General features: G+C 37.5%; 1 protein-coding gene across 1 annotated transcript in view; it reads left to right on the top strand.

The window, feature by feature from the left end:
* Positions 1–25,081, top strand: part of NRG3 (neuregulin 3) — a 430,890-nt gene that overhangs the window by 160,011 nt on the left and 245,798 nt on the right. Inside the window, exon 2 of the mRNA XM_068399414.1 lies at positions 14,457–14,586. Within this exon, the coding sequence (XP_068255515.1) occupies positions 14,457–14,586 (130 nt within the window). The remainder of the gene's footprint in view (positions 1–14,456; positions 14,587–25,081) is intronic.

Here is a 25,081-nt window from a genome sequence, read left to right as displayed (position 1 = left end):
GTGTCACTACAAAAGCATCTTTCCCTATAGTTGCAAACTCTATGTCATCTCTTCCCTTTGCTCCTTTGTTCACAGTTAGCAAGACTATGTATATTGGCTTATCGCACTAAGGCTGTGTATTCTCTAACAGTAAGAAGCCAAGCCAAGAAGTTTCAACTATTTTAAACTCCTTTTCTACTAGTGTAATAGTCTCAATTGCAGAGAATTTAGCAGAAAAATCTGTCTCAGTTATTAGGCAATGACTTAGATTTGAATCACAGATATTGAACTCATAATTTTGTTTGTGTTAAATCCAAGACCAGAGGGAGATGCAACTAAAACTGATTTGAATGTGAGTCAAAGGCTAAGGACTGATGAAATAGAAAAAGACTATGTTTATATTAACCTGTGATGTATTACAAAATAATCATATAGATGTTGTGATGTTAGTTATGATACCCCTGACATCTCTAGTCAAGCTCAGACCTAACCCAGGTTCTGTTGATTGAAGTGTAGTTTCTGAAGCTGTGTAGTCCACATGAGAACATTATTATCTGTCTCTACCTTACTACAGTTCACTGACACTTTGCTGTGTTAAAGCACTGTGGATTTAAATTATAAAGCTGTATGTAATTTACCTAACTACTTGCATAAAAAATGCTAGCCTATAGAGTTGAGCAGTTTATTGTTGCGTAAGATCAAAGGGATCTGCAGCACGTGCACTTATCACAATGCTACATCAGAAACAGATGAAGAAGTGTTCTCCTTACCTGAGAAAGAGAACAAGACAAATCTTGTGAAGTAAGCTGTACACAGGAACAGAGCAGTACAGAATGACGGAACTGTTGCAAAGACACTTTACCTTCTCATGCCTATCCCCTTTCTGTTCTGGAAGATTGAATTAAAAGAATCAAAGTGAGGAAATGAGATTAAAAAAATAAAATATAATGTAGGATATAAGGGTTTATGAAAGGAAATGCTGCGAGTAATGTTAATGTTTCATAGCTGGCTTTGCATATCTCTACCACAAGGAAGTCAAAATGATAAATGCAATAGTGAATAAATTTCAGCTTGCATACCTTGGAAATATGCACAATCTTAGGGTTAAAATTGCATTTATTTCCTTCATTTCAATGCATTATTTGACCTATTTCAATTCCTTGGAGAAGGAGCATCACACTGCCAATCAAACAAACTGTGCTTAGCTTCTTGATAATTAATATTTTTACATTACAATGTAAAATGTTTCCCTATATAACTAGTATAATCCTTTTATTCCATTAGATATCTATTTTTTAGCCTACAGTAGTTGTGTCAGTGACTGTAAGAAGTGATTTATTAAACGTTGAAAACAGTACTGGATGATTTCTGTACAACTTTAAGGAAATTGTAAATGATCCAGAAGAACTATAAACTGTAGAAGCATAGAACGGCCCAGACTGAAAGGGACCTCAAAAGATCATCTGGTCCGACCTTTCATGGAAAAGGTATCCTAGATGAGATTACCTAGCAGCCTGTCCAGTGTATCTTGAAAACCTGCAGTGATGGGGACTCTAACCCCATCTCTGGGGAGGTTGTTCTGGTGATATTTTTTTTTTTTTTTTAACTAAAAATTTCCTTTTTATAACAGGATGGAACCTTTCCCACTGCTCCATTTACCTGTGGCCGCTTGTCTTCTCCATGTGGCTCCTTGTGAAGAGAGAGCCTCCGTCGTCTTTGTAGCTGCCCTTTAAGTACTGGAAAACTGTGACAAGTTCCCCCTGAGCCTTCTCTTCTCCAGGGAGAAAAGATGCAACTCATTCAGTCTTTCTCCATAGGGCAGGTTCTCCAGCCCTTTGATCATCTTTGTGGCCCTCCTTTGGACCCTCTCCAGTCTGTCCACATCTTTTTTGAATTGTGGGGACCGGAACTGGACACAGTACTCCAGGTGCAGCCTGACAAGCACTGGGTAGAGTGGGATGATCACATCTATATCGCTGCTAGTAATGCCCCTGCGGATGCAGTGCAGGATCTGATTTGCCTTCATGGCAGCAGCAGCGTGCCATCGACTTGTCTTCGGTTTGTCCACCAGGACCCCCAGGTGCCTTTCAGCAAGGCTGCTCCCCAGCTGCATGCATCCTGGCCTGTACTGGGCTCTTGGGTTACGTCGTCCCAGGTGCAGGACTCTGCACTTGTATTTGTTATACTTGATACAGTTCTGGCTTGCCCACTCTTCCAGCCTGTCCAGGTCTCTCTGAAAGATGGCTCTCCCTTCTGACGTGCCCACCTCACCACCCAGTTTAGTGTTGTCATGCTTCCAATCCCACCGTCCAGCTCACTTGTGATGTTGAGCAGCATGGGGCCTAGTGTCGATGCCTGGGGGACCCCACTTGTGACAGGCTGCCAGCCTGAGAGCGAGCCACTGATCAAACCATGGGAGCACAGCCTTTCAGCCAACGACCTGCCCGCCTCGCGGACCGCCCATTCGGTCTGTGTCTGGCCCGTTTGTCCAGGAGGAGGCTGTGGGGAACAGTGTCCAACACTTTGATAAGTCCAGGTAAACAGTACCCACTGCTCTCCTCTTGTTGACCGAACATGTTACTTTGTTGTAGGAGGAGATCAGGTTATTAGGCATGATTTGCCCTTGGTAAAATTGTGCTGGCTTTTCCCAATCACCTGCTTCATGTTTTGGTCTGTCATAGTTGCCAGAAGGCCTGGCTCCCTTGCTTTCCCAGGGACTGAAATAAGACTGATGGGCCTGTATTTTCCTGGACCCTCTTTTGGGCCCTGCTTGTAGATGGATATGACAGGTACCCTCTTCCAGTCGTCAGGCTCATCCCCTGATCACCAGGGCTTTTCAAAGATTATAGACAGTGGCCTTGCAACAATGTCAGCCGCTTCCCTTAACACCCTGGGGAGGATTCCCTCCAGGCCCGTAGCTTTGTGTGGGTTGAGGCCTGGCGCGAGGCCACAGACCAGCCTTTTGTCTGCGACCACTGGGTCGCCACGCGTGTTGTCGCAGCTACTTGTTCCTGTGACTAGGGGTCCAGCTGTGCCAGTAAGGATGGAAGCAAAGAAGGTACGGATAACCTCGGCCCAGTCAGCTTTGTTAGTGACCTGCATCCTTGCCCTGCTTAGCCTTGGGTCTGTGTTTTCCCCATGCTTCTCCTTACTATAAAAATCTATAAAATCACACAATACTTTCTTTCCAGAAGAACTTTCCTGTACTATAGTGTATATAAAGATGTGCAAATACAGATTATTACAGATCTGTGATTGAAAAAGTGTTGGTGCTCAGTGAGGATACTTGCCAGTTACTGTTAGTGATGAGGCCTTCAGTATCAATTTTAGTGTTTCTTTCCTTTAGCAATAGCTGGGGAAGCTAAAGCCCCCTACATCTATAGAACAGCAATATTTACCTTTTTACACTCTTGTGTATGTGTTATGCTGCTTATTTACATACACAAAACACAAACTTTTGGAAAAAATATCCAGGCCTTTCAGGAATGCCCAGGTCTTTGGAGCTGAAAGCTTTCTAAGTTGTTTTTGAAAAAGGATGAGTTGTGTTCTTACGTTCAGAAGAGAAAAACAAAACATGTTTGCTCTGAACTGCTTGTTGCAGTTAATAGTCTGAGCAGATTTACAGTTATGCCACTTTTAATTTCTTAGTAAAATCAGTAATTTCTCAGCAATGTCTGGATAAGTTATGTATAATTTTCCAAATGTTTAAAAATAATCGCTACATAAAATTGGGCTTTGCAATGAACATTACTAATAGCATCGTGGCAATGAATATCTTTGTATTATAATGTAATGTGTATTCCTTCTATTTTGCATAGCACTTTTATTTTCTATTTTAACCTTTGTATTTTGTGAATGTTTAGAAGGAATAATTTATTAAGTCTTTAAAATACAAAGGTGAGTAATTGAATTCTTATCACACTTTAAGGAATTTGCAGATGGTCCTAATGAGCTGTAAATCACAAAATACTTGTTCCCAGAAGAATTTTCTTACAAGACAGTTATTCTTGGGAATAGAAGATTGCTTCAGTGTTGATATTGTTTGCTCTGTCGCTATTCAATGCTAACAAATTGTAATTTTCCGTTACTTCACAACAGTACAGCATACTTAGCTGCTGTCTGTGATAAGATTACTATGTAAGGACAAAGAGCATTGGAGAGGCCTGAGCAGTCAAAAAGTCATTAATATGAGTGAATGTCTGCTCAAGCATTCATCAGTATTAGTTTAACAGATTTTTGAAAGCAGAATTCACACTATGCCCACTGTTGATAACAGTATAGCATCCTTTTACACTAAGCAATAAAATGCTCTTCTGAGAAGTGGTTTAGGCATGTCTGCAGTCTTACATGTTATATCTCATTTTCTCATCATTTTAGAAAACTCTTTAAGGGTATTAAAGTCAGAAAAAATAAAGTGATAAAACATAACAGTTTCCACCCTTTATTTGGCATATATTGAACTTCTAATTTCTACTAAGAAACTCTTAAGGAACTGTTTTGTACATCAATGAAACTGTCAGTTCTGTAGCTTTCAGTTTGGTTTGGGTTTTTTTTAAATCATCTCCAGAGTATTGCCTTATCTATTCTCAGAGTCTGATATAAGGAGGCAAAAAAAAATTGTAAATGAGAGTGACTATGCAGTGCAGCAGGTGGCTATAAGGGGTCGTAGAATCTCTATTCTTGGAGATCTAAAAAAAATGGGCTAAACTTACTACAGCATCCTGATCTTAAAATCAAAGTTAACTGTACTTTGTGCAGGATGTCTGATGAGATATCTTCCAATTTATTTATCATTTCGTGGAAAACGTGGGCAACAGCTTGGTTTGCAGAAAAATCAGAAATCATTAATTTTTTCTTTTTTTTTTTTTCTTCTATAAAACTCTCTAGTGGCAGTTATGTGCCTTAGAGTTAGTTGAAGGTTTCTTAGCTGTGGGGGCATAATTTGATTTGGTGATAGCAGCAGAGCAAATGCTGAGTGGCAACGTGCAGGGGGTAATAAAGGTTGGGTCAGTGAAGGTCCAGGAGCTGAGACGACAAGTGTTCAGGATCTTTCAACTAAGAATTTGAGCTGTTGCAGACTTTTATGTGTGCATCTCATCTTTCCTGAGTGACGGAAGGGTGAAGCAGGCTGGGGCACCAGAACAGGGTACCCAAGATTTTATTCTCCCCTCTACCCTCACCATGTGTGGAGGAAAAAGGGATGTTTGATATGCTGATAAAGGAGAAAATCACGGGGCCACAGATCCTGACAGAAGCCTGCTCCAGCACAGGCTTCCCATGGGGTCATAGCCTCCTTTGGGCATCCACGGACTCAGCTGCTAACCTCCATGGGCTGCAGGGGCACAGCCTGCCTCACCATGGTCTTCACCACGGGCTCCAGGGGAATCTTTGCTCCAGCACCTGGAGCACCTCCTCCTCCTCCTTCTTCACTGACCTTGGTGCCTGCAGAGCTGTTTCTCTCACATATTCTTTCTCCGCTCTTGCGGCTGCAGTTGCTGTTGTGCAGCAACTTTTTCCCCCTTCTTAAATATGTCATCACAGAGGTGCTACCACAGTCACTGATGGGCTCAGCCTTGGCCAGCAGTGGGTCCATGTTGGAGCTGGTGGCATCGGCTCTGTCTGACATATAGGGGAAGCTTCTCGCAGCTTGTCACAGAAGCCACCTCTGTAGCGCGCCCCCCACTACCAGAACCTTGCCATGCAAACCCAATAGATCTGGATTGGTGATTGGAGTTTGTAGAATGAACTGCTGAAGGTTTATTTCTGGGTTATGACGACACATATAAAGGATAAAGAAACTGGATTGTTGATGTTACTTGTGATGGGAATCAGGCAATGTGGAACAAGACAGAGCTACACAGGGGATCTGCTGGAATTAGGCTACAATTAATTCCAGTGCTGTTACCTATGAGCTGTAGCACAGGTGGGTGCAGGAGGAACTACCTGCACATACCAGCATAGGCATCAAGATACAAGGTTTCTGTAATTATCTTTCTCTCTCCTGGTCCTTGCATCTAAACTCACACACTGTGCTTCACAGGCAGGAGGAGAGAGAAGACAGCTGTGATCTAAGACAGAAAAAGATTTGGAAGACTGTTAATTGCGTTTTTTACAACATGTAGTAATGATTGTAACACCACTTTTATACTCCTTCTGTAGCAATATTTAGTTATTTAGGTCATTGCACTTCTCTTGTATTTTCTTTTCTTATATTTCCTTCTTTTCTCTTTCCTCTTGTATTTCCTTTTCTTTATATTTCTAGATATATCAGATTTGAAAGTGCAAAGTTCTGAAACCCTTCACTTTAACTTCTTAACAAGGAACTCCAGCCAAATCCAGTTAAAGTAACAGTCCTCCCTAGCAGTGAGATTTGAGTCCTTCTGAGATCGCTTGAAGCTGAGCATGAAAAATAAAGGAAAATTATTTTGATTTGTTTAAGGCAACTTTATTTTTATTACTATTCTTGGTAAATAATGATTAATCATTGCTCCAAACTAATATTTTCTTCAGTAGCCAAACTGAACCAAAAATGTTTCATCACAAATTTCTTGGTGCGCTCTACTCTAGATGTGATACAGTAGATTTTGTTTGAATTTTTTTTTTTTCATTGCAGACTGCTAGTTGTTGCAGACATCACAGATGTAGTGTGTTATGCTTGCTTTCTTCTAGCATCTTTTAACCTATGCAGAATTGTTCTGGGTTTTTTTTGTTGGTGTTTTGTTTTTTTTTTTTTTTTTCTTTCTTTCCCCTAAGTCTTGATTGCACCCCTGGAAATCTTTGGTGGTGTGGTGGTGTGTTTGCTGGTGTTTTTTTTTTTTTAATTTACTGTTTTGCTTTTGTGCTGTAAAGTCACTTGACTTAACTGTATTTCAGTTTCTCCATTTATTGGAGACTATCTCCTTCAGCTATTTCCACATCCCCAAAAGGGCGCTCCCTTTTGGCGCAGTGGTGCCATCCAATCTCAAGGGCTTTTGGTGACTCCAGTGATGTCAGTATACTGAGACAGGAGGGACTGACTGTTAGGAGTCAAAGGAGGGAGAAGCCCTGGTGGAGGAGGTGGTCCACTTTTGGCACAATCTTGAGTACACTGCTTTTTCACTGGATTCCTCTATGAATTTCTTTTAGATCAATTAATGAGAAGTTCTACCAAAGGACATTTGAATACATGCCTGATTGGCAAAAGCACTCTGCACCTAGTGCCCATCACAACTGTCATGACTCACTTTTCAAAAAAGCTCTTCACATTGAATGCTGAAACCTTTTAGAGTTTTAGTCACTCCTATTTCTTTGGCTCCTAGATGTTGAACTCCTGAAAAACCTTGGCCTTTTGTGTCTCTTTGTGCCTCTCTCCTGAGTCATCTGCCATTTGTTCAGCTTTCCCTGTTTTCAGTTTGAGCTGTACAGGAGAACACAGCCTCTGATGTGCAATTCTGCACATGTATAGATGAATTTTATTGGTATTCAGGGTTCAGTATTTAAGTTCTGACAGATGTGATCAGGTAATACATTCTGAACTGATAATACATTCTGAACTTCACTTGCTTTTCTGCTTTTGAGTTTCAGTTACGAGGGTGGGCATTTTTTTGTACATTGTTTTTAGAAATAGTGGTTGCTTGGTTGGTTTGTTTTAAGTTGTGAAAGCAAAGGCATACTTTCATATGTAAGAGTTCTGCAGCAAGCAGTTCTCTAACACCACGTGATATTTTGCTAGTAATGCACTGGTAGCTTGAAAATACGTTACTATGTTTTTCAAGATACGGATTAGTACTTGTGTATTGTGATTTCAAACTGATAAAGCATTTGGAAAATGTGAACAACATTTGGAGTCGCTGACAGGGAGTATGTGCTGATTTTTGGAGAGATTACTCTAATTTCTTGTATGTTTCTAGAGCTGAGCTGTTGTTTCTATGCAGTTGGAGATGTGATGCTGTATTCTGGTGATATGGGAGAAAAGCAGTCTGTTCAAGGATGTGGTTGTTTGCACCCACAGAGAAATATTTCACAGGAACGTGCTTGTTGAGTTAATATCACATGATCTTTCTTATATAATCTTCTGAATTAAATACAAAAGAAAAACATTCGGACCATCTCTCACTGATAACAATTTCAGCTACCTCCACAATCTGGCTAGGAAGCCAACTAGTGTAAATTACGATGCTTTGATGCATCTGCTGCTTTATCAGTTTGTTGCTAAATTATACTCATTTGTTCATTTGAATCTGAAGGATGATAGAAAAACTCCAAGTATTCCCGTATCTGTAGCATAATTTTGCTTTGTATCACGATGCCATCAAAGCTTTAAAGTGTTATTGGATTAAATAAAATTTCGTCTGGCACAAAATGGCTAACGGGTAGCTGCTTGAATAATCAGCATTCAGAACTCGATTGCTAGTTAATACGAAACTGTCTCTGTAAATGCAATAAAATATTTTTCATATTTTCATTAAGTTTTTGTTTTAATCTTAGATAAATGCATGCAAACAGTTCAAGTAAGTTTAGAACAAGAACTCTAACTCTTTTTTAAAAAACACAGTTTTGATTTCTAGATATCTTTAGGGTTTTGCTCGTAATTTATTACTAGAATTTTAAAATTCAATTATCTCAGCACTCTCCCATGGCTAGTGCCAACTAGAGTTCAGTTAGCAGTGACAAAGGAAGATCTCTGCTTTGCATTAAAAATGAGTATGTCTTGATTGTTTACAAATATTGACAACTTAAGAAAGAGTTACCATCAGCTGAGGCTAAATCATAACAAATACTTGCAAGTAATATTTAAGTTTTCCACTCTTTCTTCCTTAATATCTTGCTAGGGCTTGGTATCTTTTCCCCTTACCCACCTTTCATTTACTCCTAAAAAGCACAGGAATAAAAATTTTAGTTTGTATGTTTTTTAAGATTCAGGGTATTGTGAGTAAACAAAGTAATATAGAATCACAGAATGGTTTCATTTGGAAGGGACCTTAAAGATCATCTAGTTCCAACCCCCTGCCATGGGCAGGGACACCTTCCACTAGACCAGGTTGTTCAAAGCCTCATCCAATTTGGCCTTAAACACTGCTAGGGAGGGGACATCCACAGCTTCTCTGGGCGACCTGGGCCAGTGTCTCACCACCCTCACAGTAAAGAATTTCTTCCTAATATCTAATCTAAATCTACCCTCTTTCAGTTTAAAACCATTCCCCCTTGTCCTGTCACTACATGCCCTTGTAAAAAGCCCCTGAGTGTAATTTTCATTTTTTTTGCAAGACCCTTTCTAGTAGGGCTACCACATAATTCTAAAATATAAGGAGAGAAGCACTATGTGATCTTATAAGAACTGCAAGGAGCCCTGGTTATACTGAGTCATTGTCAATATTTTGCCATTGACTTCACTGAACATAAAACATCATTTAATAGCATATAGAGAGTTAAATTTTATGTTACCTTCTTTATAGAATGCAGTAGTGATGTAAAAATATATTGTAAAAAATTTGGGGTGTTTTTTTTTTTGTCACTAGAGTTGCATTGTCGGAGGAAGTCCAGTTGTTTGTAATTGGCTTTTGTGTAGTGCATTTAAAAATGGGATCAGTGATTTAAAATAAGCATCTCACTTTTTTGGTGCCTCAGTCAGTGGTTCTGAGAGAAATCATCAGTTATAAATGGATAACAAGATAAAGGAAAAGCTAATTTGCATGTTGGTGCTGAATCTATAAAGCTGGTAATACCCAATGGTAGTCAAAATATGCTGTATTTTTAAAAAGTCTTTCACTGTGTAAGCTCTGGCATTAAACCAAATGGTGACTTAAATATTCCTCCTTGGTAATACACTATGTAGTTGCCATGCCTGTGTTAATAAGTGAATGTTACTATGTAGCTACAAAATTTGGATGCCCTCCACTAGTGACTTCAGGGAAGTTAAGCAGGGTCTTTTCATATCTTATTCTCCTACGTCATTTTTTTCACTCTCTCTATAGCAGCTAAGGCTGTCTATTTGGAAAAAATGTTTACAACGAGGTGCATGCAGTGTGTGGGTATCATTTAGAACTAGCATGGAAAACTTTTTTAATTTGAGACGTATCCAGTAAAATCTGTTTCTAAAGCCAGAATGCTGCGAGACATATGTGATGGGTGGGAATGGTTGCTGCTGCTGCAGCCTGTGTGGAAACAGCTGCCACGAATGCTGCTGTTTCCCAGGATATTTGAAATCTTGTATTCTCTCTTTTCCTGCATTTGTCCTTTGCAATTACAGGTTTATTAATATCAGAGCATAGTACTGGAAACAATGAATCTGGTAGCCTTGAAGGAGTAGATAGTATTTATAGTATCCATTTTATGCCTTGAAAATCATTCAATAAATTAGCTATAATGAGCCATCCTGTGCAGGTATAAACATGATGAAATAGATTAATTAATGAGACAAGAATACAAAGTCACTAACACTTCTTTAGACCAAGCTTTAGACCTTAAAAACAAAACAAAACAAAATAACGTCTGAAAACATCCTACTGATTTTTTTCAATATTCCCAAATGACTGCATTTTTTTTTTTTAACCAACTCTGTGATTCTAAATAAAAGATCTTGAAGCCTTCCTTTGAAGTGTGAACTGAATTCTTGTTCATTTGATTAAACAGTGATACCTGAGACTTGGCAATAGTATATCCATTTTTGGAGTATGGGAATCATGCATAAAGCTTTGCTGATAAAGTGAGGCAAGAAAAATAGAGCAAAAGTGCCTAGAAATTCTTTGTTCCAATTTAGTTGGAAAGAGTCCAGCAGAAATCAATAGCCCCTGCTGCTTTTGCATGCAACACCTGGACACTTGGCAATTAAAAAGAAAAAGAAAAAAAATTACCTTAAGGGGATTATGGGTTATTTCCATTATGTACTGAATTCAAGGACATCTGAACACTTAACAGAAGTTCCCTTTTCGTTTATCTATAAATGTTTGGGTCTGTTACTCATGTTCAAAGATGAGAAATAAATTAAGGGGCTGTACTAGTAATTTTGTGAATGCCTAGGTTTTATAAATTATTTTAAGAGAAAATAAAAAATAAAACTTCACAATAGAATGGTGGATATGTAGCAGGCTTCTGAAGCTATGAAGAACAGTTTCACCACAGAAAAGTCAATTCTGTATTTGGTTAGGAGTCCAAAAAAAAAAAAAAAAAAGGGGCAGGGGGCAAATAAGACAATAGGATTTATTATTTGTTAGAAAAAGAATCAAGAAAACTATATAGTCCTACAGTGTTTTCTGCTGTTTTGTTCTTTCTGTAGTTCTGTTTCGAACAAGTTTTTAGATTTTGTTTTTTCAATATTTAATGAAGCTGTAATAGAGTTTGTGTCATGACGAGTGCAACATGCAATACTAGGAGGCTTGTAACCTTTCAGAAAACTCACATATCCTGTATGTGAGTATATCCAGCAGAAAATACCAAACAGCTCTAGGGATATCTAGGATATCAATTAGCAACACAGCTTTTGAATGTTACTGGATGACCTTTGTAGCCAAGACATCTGATCTTTGCAGACCCAGAGATCAGCTGTGCATAGACAGGTGTTTCCATGTGCATTAACCTGGTTAGACTTGCACAAATATTTCCAAGACAGAAAAGGCTATAACTTAAAATGGACTTTTTAATGAGACTGTATTTGTTTTAAAAAAAAAAAAAGTTACAAATTATTGTGTACTTTTCAACATAAGGAGTGCCTACAGCTGTTGTACTTAACTTGAAAGACCAGAGACAGAATTCAAAACAATGTTAAGAAAAGCTTGAAATCATGTCCAAGTGGAGAAAATGAAGTATCACAACTTCTCCCTGTTCATAAATAAACCAGATGGGGCTTTGAAGGGAGCTTTTTGACTCCAGCCCCACATCGCTCTGCATGGGCAGAGCACCACATCACTCCTCTGGAAGTGTTGGTAACTCCAGTTCTGGAAGGCTGGCTTGCTGCAATGCCTGACCATAGTTTGTCAACAATTTGTATCAGCAGAGAAGTCCAATTACTCGCATAATTTCCATTAGTACTGAAATTAAGCTCTGCTGTAGCCGTATCTTCAGTGGCACTTTTGCCAGTATAAAATGTCATGTGCTCAGTCTTAGCTCTGCTCTGACACTGCTGAATTGGCAAAAGTTTCTGCTGTGGACTTGATTTAGTCTTGAATAATATTGAACAGAGAAGTGATTAAAATAAAACAGAACAAAACCTCTGAAGAATATATTTAATCTAAAGCTTTAAAATGCTGACCTCGACAAGGTATTTTTGAGTTAATTATGGTAGAAGATGAGTATCTTGCACTTCAGACACTGTGCTCTGAGAATTCAGTACATCACTACCTCAAAGACATGCTTTGTGATACTGCTTGTGTCCTTAGTTTTGCTCTTGTCCTTGGGGGACATTCGGATTACTTTGGTCTAGGTAATGGGACTACCTTCATAAAGGTGTTTGCACAGGTTGTTTCTTCAGAGCAGGCTGACAAATATAAGTGTTCTGTTCTCTAAAGCTGTATCAAGTTGAGTTGCTGCTCATCAAACAGTTTTAGTTAGCTTTTGTAATTATCACAAGTGCTTTCAAGTAATATTATCTTCAGTTTTGCTTATTTAAAAGGGATAGAAATACATCTGATTACTGTTGTTTATTTTTTTGCCTAAGCAAACTTTAAATGGTCATTTAATGCTCCTGTGTAAAATTGACCTTAAAAGGTAGCTGGGCTACCTTTTGTCTACCTGAAGATATTTTTGTTACATAAAGCCTGATCATTCTTGAAATGTCAACAGTGATGTACTAGTTGCTGTTTGCATTTACAAACATTTTGTGTTGCTTCCAAAATTCAATTTGATACATTTCAGTTCAGGGTTTACTTGCAGTCATTAAAAACATGCCAGTTGTTATATAGCCTGCACCTTTTTCGTAAGTGCTGCTATCAGGGAAGATGGCAGGATCTTTCTGCAAAAACATTTGAAGGGAAGCTGTCAGTTTATTCCCAGGTTTTTTTTTTTCTTTCCACTGAAAACTTTGAACTACAATATTTTCTTTCTGGGGAAAAAAAAAAAAAAAAAAAAAAAAAAAGGTGTTGTATACAAAGATTAGGGTGTGGATTTTCTTCTTCTTTTCAAATGTATTTTGTTAATTTTCCTCCACTTGGTCTGGATAAAAAGGAAAACTTGTTGCGTTATTTTTTTTAAAATACGTCAAGAATTAAAAAAGTTACTTTGAAAGATTTTTGGAATTATCTGAATTTTCTTGCAGAGCCTTAGTTGCAGGTGTCTTGTATTTCAGTGTTTTGGTTTTCAACTTTGGTATTAGCTGAGCAGATATTTACTTTGTATCGAGTTATGAGCTAAAAGCAAGTTAATGTGTTTACATAATTTTGAGTTTGTAAAGTTGCATGTGCATTGAGCACAACTTTGTTCTTTTAACAGCAAGCAACAGGCTATTTTGTGATAGTCTGCATGGTATATAATGAAATATTCTCTTATAACTTTAATGTACATTAGTATATTAGGTCCTGGTCCTTCTCCCCACAAAGTGAGTAGGCATTTAAACTTTGAGAATTAAGATTGTATATGAAGATTGAACCATGGCTCTGTGGAAATCATTGTCTACTTTGAAAATCACACTTGGTTAGAAAAATCCTTGTCTTAGTGAAGAAAGTTAAAATATCTTGTCAGTCAGATATTTTCCTCTGAAAATTTCACTTTATTGTTGATTGATCCAACTGAATTGGAAAGGTTAAAGAGATATATTAGCAGACAGGAATGACAGCTCACTCTGACATACTGTCAGCCTATTCCAAATCTCATTGTCTAACTACATATTCCGAAGTTACAGCCAACAGTCCAAACTGTAACCAATTTTTTGAACTGTATTGTGGGGGTGTTTGGATGGACCTATAGAAACCCACAGATGATGTACCTGAAATGACACAATCTATGGTTGTGTTTAAGTTCTGGGCCAATTTTTGTTACTGGTGAATCAAATTAGCATTGTCCTTAGGTTTTTGGCTTTGTGTTTTCTTTCATTGTTGTGGGTTTTATGGGGTTATTTTAGGTTGTTACTATATTAACTACTTTTGCTCATTTTTTCATGAAAAAAGTTGTGTATTTTGTTTAAAGCCATATTTCAGTGTATTAATATGAAAATGTTGTCCTCGTTAAAGAATACAAAATGGGTGTGTTTACATTTTAAGAAGGGATACTTTGGAAATAGGAAGTGGTTGAAATTATACTCAACTTTGCTGCAGTCTAGTTCGTTTTTCTGCCAATATTTCCAAATAAAAGATCCCTTTTGTGAATCTTTTTAAGAAACTTGATTGCAAATAATATTGCAGTCATGTTGAGGTTTGCTTGCCCTGTGCTTTTGGTTTCTGTTAATTAGTCTGTCTTGATCAATTGACGTTACTGAGACCAATTTGACCAAATTTATTTAACATATACTTTAAGAACATCCAATATTTAGCCTTTACAGCATTTCTTTCCTTTTTTTGTTTTCTCCATAGATACTACAACGTATTCCACTGAGCGATCTGAGCACTTTAAGCCATGCAAAGACAAGGATCTTGCATATTGTCTCAATGAAGGGGAATGCTTTGTGATTGAAACCTTAACAGGATCCCATAAACACTGCCGGTAAGTCATCTGCAAAGAAGTTGCAAAAATGTCTTCTGTCCAAGGGAGTCAGTGTTAGAAAAAACAAACGTATTTTATAAAGCAATGGAATTTGCCTCCAATTTGATTGCATCCCTCACAGCTGATTTTTTTTTTTTTTACTGGTCTGTAATATTTATAAATAGAAATACGGAAATATGAAAGCAACATTTTGTTTGGTTTTATAGATAAGAAAAATCTTCAATATTCTGTTTTCTTGTCATATAAACAAGGATTAATGTTTTTTTGTTTGTTTTTTTTTTTTTTTCCATATTAAAAACTTATATTCTTCTCCATACCAGAAGCATTCCTTTATTTTGGATACTCAAAGTAGAGCTTTGACAACAACTGTATGCACTGTTCATTGAGAGAGAGGAGGGTTGTTTAGTTAGTAGTTTTAAGAATTAGGGTTTCTTAAGTTCAATTACTGAAAGAGAAAATGGAGTGTAATAGCCATCTGAACCTGCTGTGTAGCTGTTGTACAGTTTTGTACTCCTGAACATCTATTAATGTCTATGACCATCGTGAATGTATTTAAAAGAATATCAGAAAAGAAAACCAGATCACCAAATATAATTATTCTAGATATAGTGGCCAGTAAAAGGGAGAGATATGCAGAAGGAATACTGTAACATCTTCCTAAAGATGAGAATAAAAAAAAATTCTGAACCATTCAAACAATCTTTTAAATAGAAGTGGTCCAAAATGAAAACCTGTACTTGTGATATTTTAATCTACTCCTAAGATATTGTATTTGGCATACGGAAGGCGTATCTAAGATGCTTATATGTCCAAATTCCAAACTGAGCATCTAAATACATAGATATCTCTAATATAAATAATAAAAAGCACCTAAGATACTCAGAAGCTTTCCTGAATGATTTGGGACTTAAGCTGCTAAATCCCACTGAAAGTAGGGGAAAAAAGTCACAAAATTATATGTGCCTAGTTTGAAAGTGGAAATTTATGGATTTAAAGATTTATGAAAGTCTGCTCATCATCAGAATACTATGCTGGTAATTTTTTCCCATTCAGTTGTATATGCTTCAGTGACCATTTCTCCTCTATATTTTATGTTTTCTTATGGCATGCTTATTAAATAATATGTGTCTTCAATCATGGAAAAATTATGACTTGTTCAACTTCCATCATAAAACTTTACAGGTATTTTCTCTCAAAGCAGGTGTGTGATTTTCAGTCTTTCTTAGAAGTGTCATGTTAACAAGGGAATTATATCACTCAAATATTTAAGCATTTTTCATTGTCAGAATACTCAAACTGGGCAAAACTGATACAAATTAATAGCAAGGAGAAATGGATATATATGAGAATTTTTAATTAGGCTGGTAAATTTTTTAGCTAATTTCTTTGAACAGACCATTTTAGACTGTATGGATTAAACTTTTAAATATCTGCAGGAGTATATCTCATAAGAGAGCTGTCTTTTTTTTTGTTGTTTGTTTTGACTTTCAAGATCTTAGCTGTTGTCTGCCTTTGCTAAATTCTTGTTTATTTGCTGTGATTCTAATTCCACAGTCTGACTAACGGTCAGAAGCTTTTCCGTCCAAGATTTTCCCCTTAACTAAACAAGCCAGAGTGCTGAGTTTTCATTCTTTCCATCACAGTGAAATTTTTTCATCAGCTTCTCTTTTGTTATTCTTCCATAGGGAAATAGGGGTATCATTTGTGAATCTGTTAGCTCCCTTGTGTAACAGATTTGCCTTGCTTGTACAAGTTTCAGGCATTGACACATTCCCTGGGAATTAAACATCTGCTTATTTCAGTGGGTAATTCGAAGTGTGCAACACGAAAAGACATGTATAAGGCAATAAAAATTCATATAGCGAGAGAAGACAAATTTTAAAATTTAAAAGGTGATTAAACTAGTTATAATGCTTTGTTTAATTCTGTAAGGGCCTTCAACACTGCAAGCAGCAGCTTGTTCAGAATCACTTTTATGATACTGATATGTATGTCATTAATGAAGAGAAACCTTTTAATTTGACCTTCAAATTCTGTATTGGTAACAGACTATATGTCTCTTTGTCAGGGCCAGTGCTGTAGTGAGTGGGATGCAGGTGTTTTTCTATCTGTAGCCTAGAACCGTGCTCTGAAATAGCAGCTAGAATGTACGTATATAGAAAAATGCAATATTGATGTACTGTATTTGTCCTCTAACTAGAAAAAAAGTAATTTTCCCTGAGAAAAGGGAAGTTATGGAATAGATAAGGGTTATGGAATTCCCATTGCAATTAAAAGAATCATTTGAATACAGAATTATGAAGACTTAGAGAGTGAAATGATACTTTGTTCTTAGAATCAAGCTGCATTGTGTATTCACATTGGGAGTTTGATTTTTGCATCTGTTCTGGGAACAGAGCACCAATTTACTGAAATGGGAATTTGCCACGTGGAACAGCTGCAGATAGAAGACCTTGATGTAGCAAAAAACTTTCATCCCACTTTGTCAGGTTTAAAGAGTGTTAGTAAATGATATGCTTAGGCAGTTGTGCAGTTGTTCTTGTTGTGTGTACGTGTTTAAGGACAAATATGCTAATGATTCTTAAAGCAAAAAAAATATTTGATAGCAATTAATAAACATTTGAGTTACATCCTGGACCTCTTTTGTACCCTCTTGAACCATACTGTCAATGCAAAGAGTCTCAACTGGTACCTCAAGCACCTTTCAGAGTTGACAAAATTCATCGTGCTGTTGTTGGACAAAAGGAAGTGGGGACCACACGTTGAACTCCAGCAGTCAGTAATGACATTGGCAGCTGGATGTTGTAGCACACAGGCTCAATAACTTTTTTCTGTTTTGTAAGATACATGCCTTGTCTAGTCTGAACCTGCAATTGTGGAGAGTGGGACTAGCATGCATCCTCGGTAAAGGACAAGAGAGAGACCACTGGGAATACTGTAAATTAGGAGGTCTGAAACAGCCCTGCTCATGCATCTTCCATTCTTATCCCCCTACAGAGGAGGTGTCCTGAAGTCATGCGATTATTTTTTTTTTTTTAGCTTAGGTGGCAACTGGAGGAAAAATATATAGGAATGCCTATGGTTTCAAATTCTATAATTCCATTTTTGTTTGAACTTCTACATTTTACTCGCCGTCTCTTAGTGAAAATTTGCCTGAGGTTGTAAACTGGCAGAGTTCTCCCATGTGGTTAGGTGACAAACAAGATACACTGGATGTCATTTGTGCTATTTTAAAGGTGTGACTTCAGTATTTATTTTTGTGAATGGTTTAACACAAACTTGTTTTAAGGATAGAGTAGGTCAACAGTAGGGAAACTTCATATTTAGCCTCTCTATACGCTGTAATTTTTTCCCTGTTGCCTTCTTGAGAATTTAAGCTGAATGGTGAGGGTTCTTTTATTTGTTATTTACGCAAAACAAATCAAGTACACAGTCAACACTGGCACATCAGCATTTAACTGGGTATTGCAAAATGCAGGCTTTTAAAAAAAGTTTAGGTTTTGTCTGTACAATTTTATTTCAAAGACCCTATCTCAAGTCACTCTGGGTTTTGGGGGTGGGGTTTTGTTTTGTTTTGGGTTTTTTTTGCATGAATCCTTTACATTTTTTTTTTCTTTTTAGTCCCTTCATTTTCTTCCGATTACCCATTTAGGACTGGAAAACACTGAATGAGTGGCTAAAACTTTTGAGGGGAGAAAAGGATTGCACTGTTAAATTTCTCCTCTGAAAGAAGCTATTAAGACTATTGTGTATGCACTGGAAATCTTGGTGTTGGCAATGAACTCTAATGTACTCTTTATAGATTTGAGTATGTTGGATGAGATATTTCTTTTGTCCTTTGTTCCTGTCCTTCATCTCTCCTTCACGATGAGATAAGTTTTCTAACAAGAGAGAATGAAAGAATAGACTCACAAATGCACAGTAAACAAAACACCATTCCCAGTTAACCAAATTACAGCAGATTGTATGTATGCATCCAAAGAAAACTACTGTGATTCCTGTTCCAGAGTTTTCAGATTTCATAGGACAATCTACTTTTCATGCATCCATCTTGTTCTGATGAATTTTGAGCTTGGTGATCTTGCTTGGTTTTATGTGTAAAAATTTCCATTTTTACACTTAGTCGATTAAAAAAATGATACCAGCATTGCTCAGCTATGTTTAAAATCTGTCATGAGACCAGAAGGATTGAATTCCCTTTTAATGAAAGTCCAATTTGGGTAAGTGTTTATATACTATTAGGTTTTATTGTGAGTCTTTTGCATAGTAGTAACTGTAATCCAGGCATAGTCCTCGTTGTCAGTAAAAGTAGGAGAAAGGGATCAAACAGATTGGGCTTTAGAACAGCTCTGAGTATGGCATATAATACGTGCACTTAACCATAAGTTCAAAATCTAACAAGATGAGAATGTCCTTTCCCTGTTTTAGTTATGTGGCTTGTTATCTAAGCTTTTGCAGTCTGACCTAAGTATTTTAAAATACCAGCTACTCCATTTGGTGTGTTCCTTCCATCTTGTGTTACAGTGACACTTTTCCAGAGCATTTCCAACATGTAAATAAAGCAAACCCAGAAAATTATTCACTATTGAATAGCACTGAATAAATAAAGCATTTCATTGGTGTCACAATATTACAAGGTTAGTTTCACCAAAAAATAACCCATTGCATTAAGATGACAATGTAACATACAGCTACAAGAATTTAAAGGGGGAAGAAAGCTGTGCTTGAAATTTAGGATACTTTCCATACCAAGGGCAATCAGCAGACCTCCTGTTGTGAAAATTATTGGCTTATGAGCATAACTGTAGCACATATCTAGATCATATTTGCATGGTTGCACATATAATTAGCTGGAAATGCTGCTATTTTTACTTTCATGTTCAGAAAAGTTGAGATGAATATGAAATACCACATTAGATAGCTCCAAGCTGTTGTTAAGCAACTATATTTTAATATGGATATCACATTATATTATTATCACATCATCTGCTTATTCAGCAGTGCTTTTACAACTTGGGGTTGCCTTCAGTGATGCAGTTGTGTCTGTTAGCTCAAATGAAATAGCCTGTGTGCCTAAAGCATTATGACTGTGATGCTTTTCAAAATTCAGGCCTGTAAGAAGTCAGGAAGCAGAAATTCTGGCCAAGAAGTCTGTCACGTGGACTGCACATCCCAAGGGTAGAATCAGCTCAGCTATATTCATGTACTCAAGACAGTGCTAGTAAACCGCAAATAAGTAAAAGTCTTTATTTCTTTAAGTAATATTAATAACAAATCTGCAATTTTACTACTTTTCCTTTTTTATTGGAAAACCTCATGCTTTTATTGTCTAGTTTTAGATATTTCTTTTCCTTCATACAAAAAACCCAAACAAAAAACACTCCCAAAAACCCAAATCACTTCTGTGCATTCTCTTTCAAGCTCCTGTCCCTTGAAATTACAGGAAGAGGTTGCATGGCTTTGCTGTCACATACCTGTTTTATTCTTCTAAACCTTTTTAGACATGAACCATGAAGAAAAATGGTTTCTAAACCTCAAAATGAAATAGTGTAAAGCCCAAGACATCGGTAGGACTTGTACTTGTTATCTAGGTACTATAACTTTTTGGTATTACCCAATCTTACATGATTTTTACTATTTGGTCTGAAATTTTCTGTAATCAACACATAAGATTTGGGCTCATTTAATTAGAATCAGTTACTCAAAATCAAAACTAAATTGTTTTGTCCAAATACTAAATTTCACCTGCATACAAACAGTACTTTCTCAGTTATCCATACTTTTTTTCTAAGAGTCCTCTAAAATTAAAACCCCTAAAGTCTGATATTATGGTGTAAGAATTCAATAAATAACAAATAGTTTTTAAATTTAAAGATTGAGTCTTTTAGCATCCTCCCCTGGTGAAACAGTGCAAGAACATATTACGTGATGTGCACAATAAACACAGCTGCATTCAATAACACCTGATTCATGCTTTTGTAATTTAACATTCCAGAAGATAGAAGCTCTTGAAAAAGCTTCTTGTCAAAGTACTTTCTTGATTAGTTTTCACAGTCTCAACACTCCATTTTACCATAGTTTTATTTACAGATTTTCCCTTAGATTATTGCATTTAGCAGATAGTTGCATTCTTCATTATTCTATAACTTCTGTGGTAGAAAATACTTTAGCTTGAAAAAAAAAATATCCAAATTGAAAAGTCGAAGTTCAATTACTTTCAAATATCTGCAAAACTGAGTGTTTTAATGCTACAGTGTAACAGTCTGTATTTCAAATGTCATGACAGATGTTTTCCTTGATGTGTTTACAAAAATTCACCCTTCAGCACATGCTTAAATTTTTGAGTACTGCAATAAATTGGTGTTTATTACTGTTGTTGCTGTTCACATGGTATCATTCCTTCAAGCAGCTCTATGCACCAGAGAAGTTACTGGCAAAACATGTATTATCCATTTATCCCTCTTAAACATTTCTGAAAACAAGTTTGTATTAGTCATTATTTGGGGGAGGATAAATTAATTTTGTGGTAAAAAGAAATACAGAATAAAAAAGCTTTGTATATAGTTGTAGTTTTAAGTTTCTATTGAGATAGAAACCCCGGAAAGGTGATGGAACAACTTGTCCTTGGTGCTGTCACTAGGCACATCAAGGATAGGGGGATCATTAGGGGCACTCAACATGGCTTCACCAAGGGGAAGTCATGATTAACCAACTTGATAGCCTTTTATGAGGACATAACCCGGTGGATAGATGATGGTAAAGCTGCGGATGTGGTCTATCTCGATTTCAGTAAAGCGTTTGACACGGTCTCCCACAGCGTCCTCGCAGCTAAACTGAGGAAGCGTGGTCTGGATGATCGGGTAGTGAGGTGGATTGTGAACTGGCTGAAGGAAAGAAGCCAGAGAGTGGTGGTCAATGGGACTGAGTCCAGTTGGAGGCCTGTGTCTAGCGGAGTCCCTCAAGGGTCGGTACTGGGACCAGTACTATTCAATATATTCATTAATGACTTGGATGAGGGAATAGAGTGCACTGTCAGCAAGTTCGCTGATGACACAAAATTGGGAGGAGTGGCTGACACACCGGAAGGCTGCGCAGCCATTCAGAGAGACCTGGACAGGCTGGAGAGTTGGGCGGGGAGAAATTTAATGAAATATAACAAGGGCAAGTGTAGAGTCCTGCATCTGGGCAAGAACAATCCCATGTATGAGTACAAGTTGGGGACAGAGCTGTTGGAGAGCAGCGTAGGGGAAAGGGACCTGGGGGTCCTAGTGGACAGCAGGATGACCATGAGCCAGCAGTGTGCCCTTGTGGCCAAGAAGGCCAATGGCATCCTGGGGTGTATTAGAAGGGGTGTGGTTAGCAGGTCAAGAGAGGTTCTCCTCCCCCTCTACTCTGCCCTGGTGAGGCCGCATCTGGAGTATTATGTCCAGTTCTGGGCCCCTCAGTTCAAGAAGGACAGGGAACTGCTAGAGAGAGTCCAGCGCAGAGCCACGAAGATGATTAAGGGGGTGGAACATCTCCCTTATGAGGAGAGGCTGAGGGAGCTGGGTCTCTTTAGCTTGGAGAAGAAGAGACTGAGGGGTGACCTCATTAATGTTTATAAATATGTAAAGGGCAAGTGTCAAGAGGATGGAGCCAGGCTCTTCTCAGTGACATCCCTTGACAGGACAAGGGGCAATGGGTGCAAGCTGGAACACAGGAGGTTCCACTTAAATATGAGGAAAAACTTCTTTACGGTGAGGGTGACTGAACACTGGAACAGGCTGCCCAGAGAGGTTGTGGAGTCTCCTTCTCTGGAGACATTCAAAACCCGCCTGGATGCGTTCCTGTGTGATATGGTCTAGGTGGTCCTGCTCCGGCAGGGGGATTGGACTAGATGATCTTTCGAGGTCCCTTCCAATCCCTAACATTCTGTGATTCTGTGATTCTGTGAGATGCTGTCTCTCTATTAATAGTATTTCAGGTTCTGTTTGCTTTCTGCTGAGCACCTTAAACAGGCCAGATTTTCTAACGATTTTCCTTTGAAAAACTTTGATTACTAAACAGTGTAATTTAAGTAAACTATAACCTCTTTCTGGAGGACTGGAAGAGGAAGAAACCCAGTTTGGGTCCCTTTGCATTTGACAAGATCCTTTCAGTCAGTTGAAGCAAGAGTTGGGCTATAACCTTGAGTTTCAGCAGAGAGAAGTGAGAAATGTAGTTGCCGGCTCAGCAGCTGAGATGTCTTTTTCTTGAGGCTGCTAGTAATTCTTGGATTTCTTGATTTGGCACCTAAGTGGGAGATTAGGAAGCAATGCTTTGCTAGCATACTTAAAGCTGGTGGAACCTTAAATTTTTATCACCACCTTTTCTTGTGCCTACACATGTTTCTGGAGCTGTATATTGTCATTACAGGTTAGCAAGGCATCTTGATTGTATAGCACATCTCTACTGTTAGAGGTGACTCAAATCTGTTCTATACAAAATACAAACTTCCATGAAGAAAGTTGGTCTGTTAATGGAAGAAACTGCCTCTAAACTGCCTCCTGTTTCCTAATTGTAAAGGAAAATAAAGTTATGAGACCTACAGAAAGCTATTACTCAGTACATCCTGTCTGAAAGTAAATATAAGATGAAGAGGTATATTCTGAAAATTAGAAAAATACAAAATGGTCCTTCCCCTGCAAAGGAGTATTCCATCAATTTGTAAGAATTGGGTTTCCCCCGCCTTGCTTTCCAAAACCTGCCGGTGAAAAAAGGATTGTATAACTTCTATAGTACACACAAAGTATTTGTAGAAAAGAAAACCGTAAAAAAATATGGGTGCAAATATCAATGGCATATATTGCATCTGTCTTGAAGCTAACATATGCAGATATTCTGCTGTCAAACTCTGCTTTAAATTAACTTGGAAATGAGTTAGGGTTTTTTTTGTTGTTGTTCTTACCTCCCTTAGGCAAGAAGGAATTTGTGAAGTGTGTAATGCAGACATCTGAAATCTCTCATTTAAATTCTCATCCTTGCCAGTGGCTTAAGTACACTGAAAGCAATAGCATTTCCAATCTAATCCTATCTGCAGACATTCTCCCAGAAGATCTGCTGGAAAAAGTCTTTCTAGGAGAAGAAATAAACTCTGGACAATTGAGTCATTTAAATAGAAACAAATGCCAACTATATCAAAATGCTAACTACCAAAACTTTAATCCACCAATACTTTAGATAATCTAAATGAGAAGAACAAACAAAAACACCCGTTTCTTCTACCCTTCACTCTGCAAAGACAACCCTTCCTACTATCTCAAATAGGAACAGGGGAAGTGAGGCAAAAAGTGTGTATTCTGTACTGTTATGAAAACTGAAGTATCTAAGATTAGACAGACAGGTAAACTGTCATATGTGAGTTATGTTGAAGAGATGAATATTCTGGTTCTTATCATGTACCCGTTACTGTAGTGTTTAGGAGAGAATAGATTGTTTGAATTGGAAACAAGTTCCTTGAAGTTAGTCGAGTGCAGACAAGGGTGAACTCTTTAAGCAACCTGCCAACAGTATCTAATAAGAAGCAGATTTATATAAAGTGTATTCAGAGATATCTCCAGAAGGCTGTAATGAAACATGTTTTGGGCTGTATTTGTGCCTTATCAGCCACTTTGTTGTAAAAACTGCAGTTTGTTATCTAAGAATTATGTTGTTGAAGGCTAGTGGCAGAACCCTAGAGTAATAACTTGACTCCTACTTGAATCAGCATACAAATTTGAGGTCAAACTCCAGGCTGCTTAAGATAGTTATGTGCCTATGTTGTCTTGTTAATTGCATTATTAAAATGTAAAGGATATATGATAGAGGAATGCAAAAGTCAGAGATTATCTCTGGAATTACTTCTGAAGGGCAAGCCTCTGCTATAAATGACTAAGGCTATATAAAAATTAACTTAAAACACAGCTAAAAACTATTGTTTCCCTGCTTTGCAGTCTGGATGATTATGGTGGTCAACATGGGAGACTATTATCAGTAAACAATTGGGAAAAGCATTTTTGCCTGACATCAAGCTTGTTGAAAGAACAGAGAGAGGGCTGTGTTACTGCCTTTAAACACTTCCTTTAACTCTTCTGAAGTTGCAACTCATGGAAGCAGTACAGATGTTTCAAACTTAAAAAGTAACTATCTATTAATTTCTTCAAAATTTGTAAGAAAAAGGAATTTTGATCAACAGTATTGGAGACTTTTCAGATACTCTCTCTTGATGTTTACAACTCTTTCCTGTGTGGCACCCAGGTTTATGATGTCATGTAGATGCACAGCTATGATGGGGAAAAAATGAGATCTGAAGGGATTATAGTTTTGGAGGTTTTATACAGGGATATTATTCCAGTAAATAAGGAAGTAAGTTCATTGTTTTTTCCATTAAATTTTGGTATTATTCAAGGAAGTTCAATCCACAGTAGCCAATTTAGAGACAAAAAAAGCATTAAGATCATCTTTCTTCACAGATTTTTCAATTCCTTATCTTTCAGAT

This window comes from Nyctibius grandis, chromosome 4, assembly GCF_013368605.1.
Source record: "Nyctibius grandis isolate bNycGra1 chromosome 4, bNycGra1.pri, whole genome shotgun sequence".
Classification (NCBI taxonomy): Eukaryota; Metazoa; Chordata; class Aves; order Nyctibiiformes; family Nyctibiidae; genus Nyctibius; species Nyctibius grandis.
This window is presented reverse-complemented; position numbering and strand designations above follow the sequence as displayed.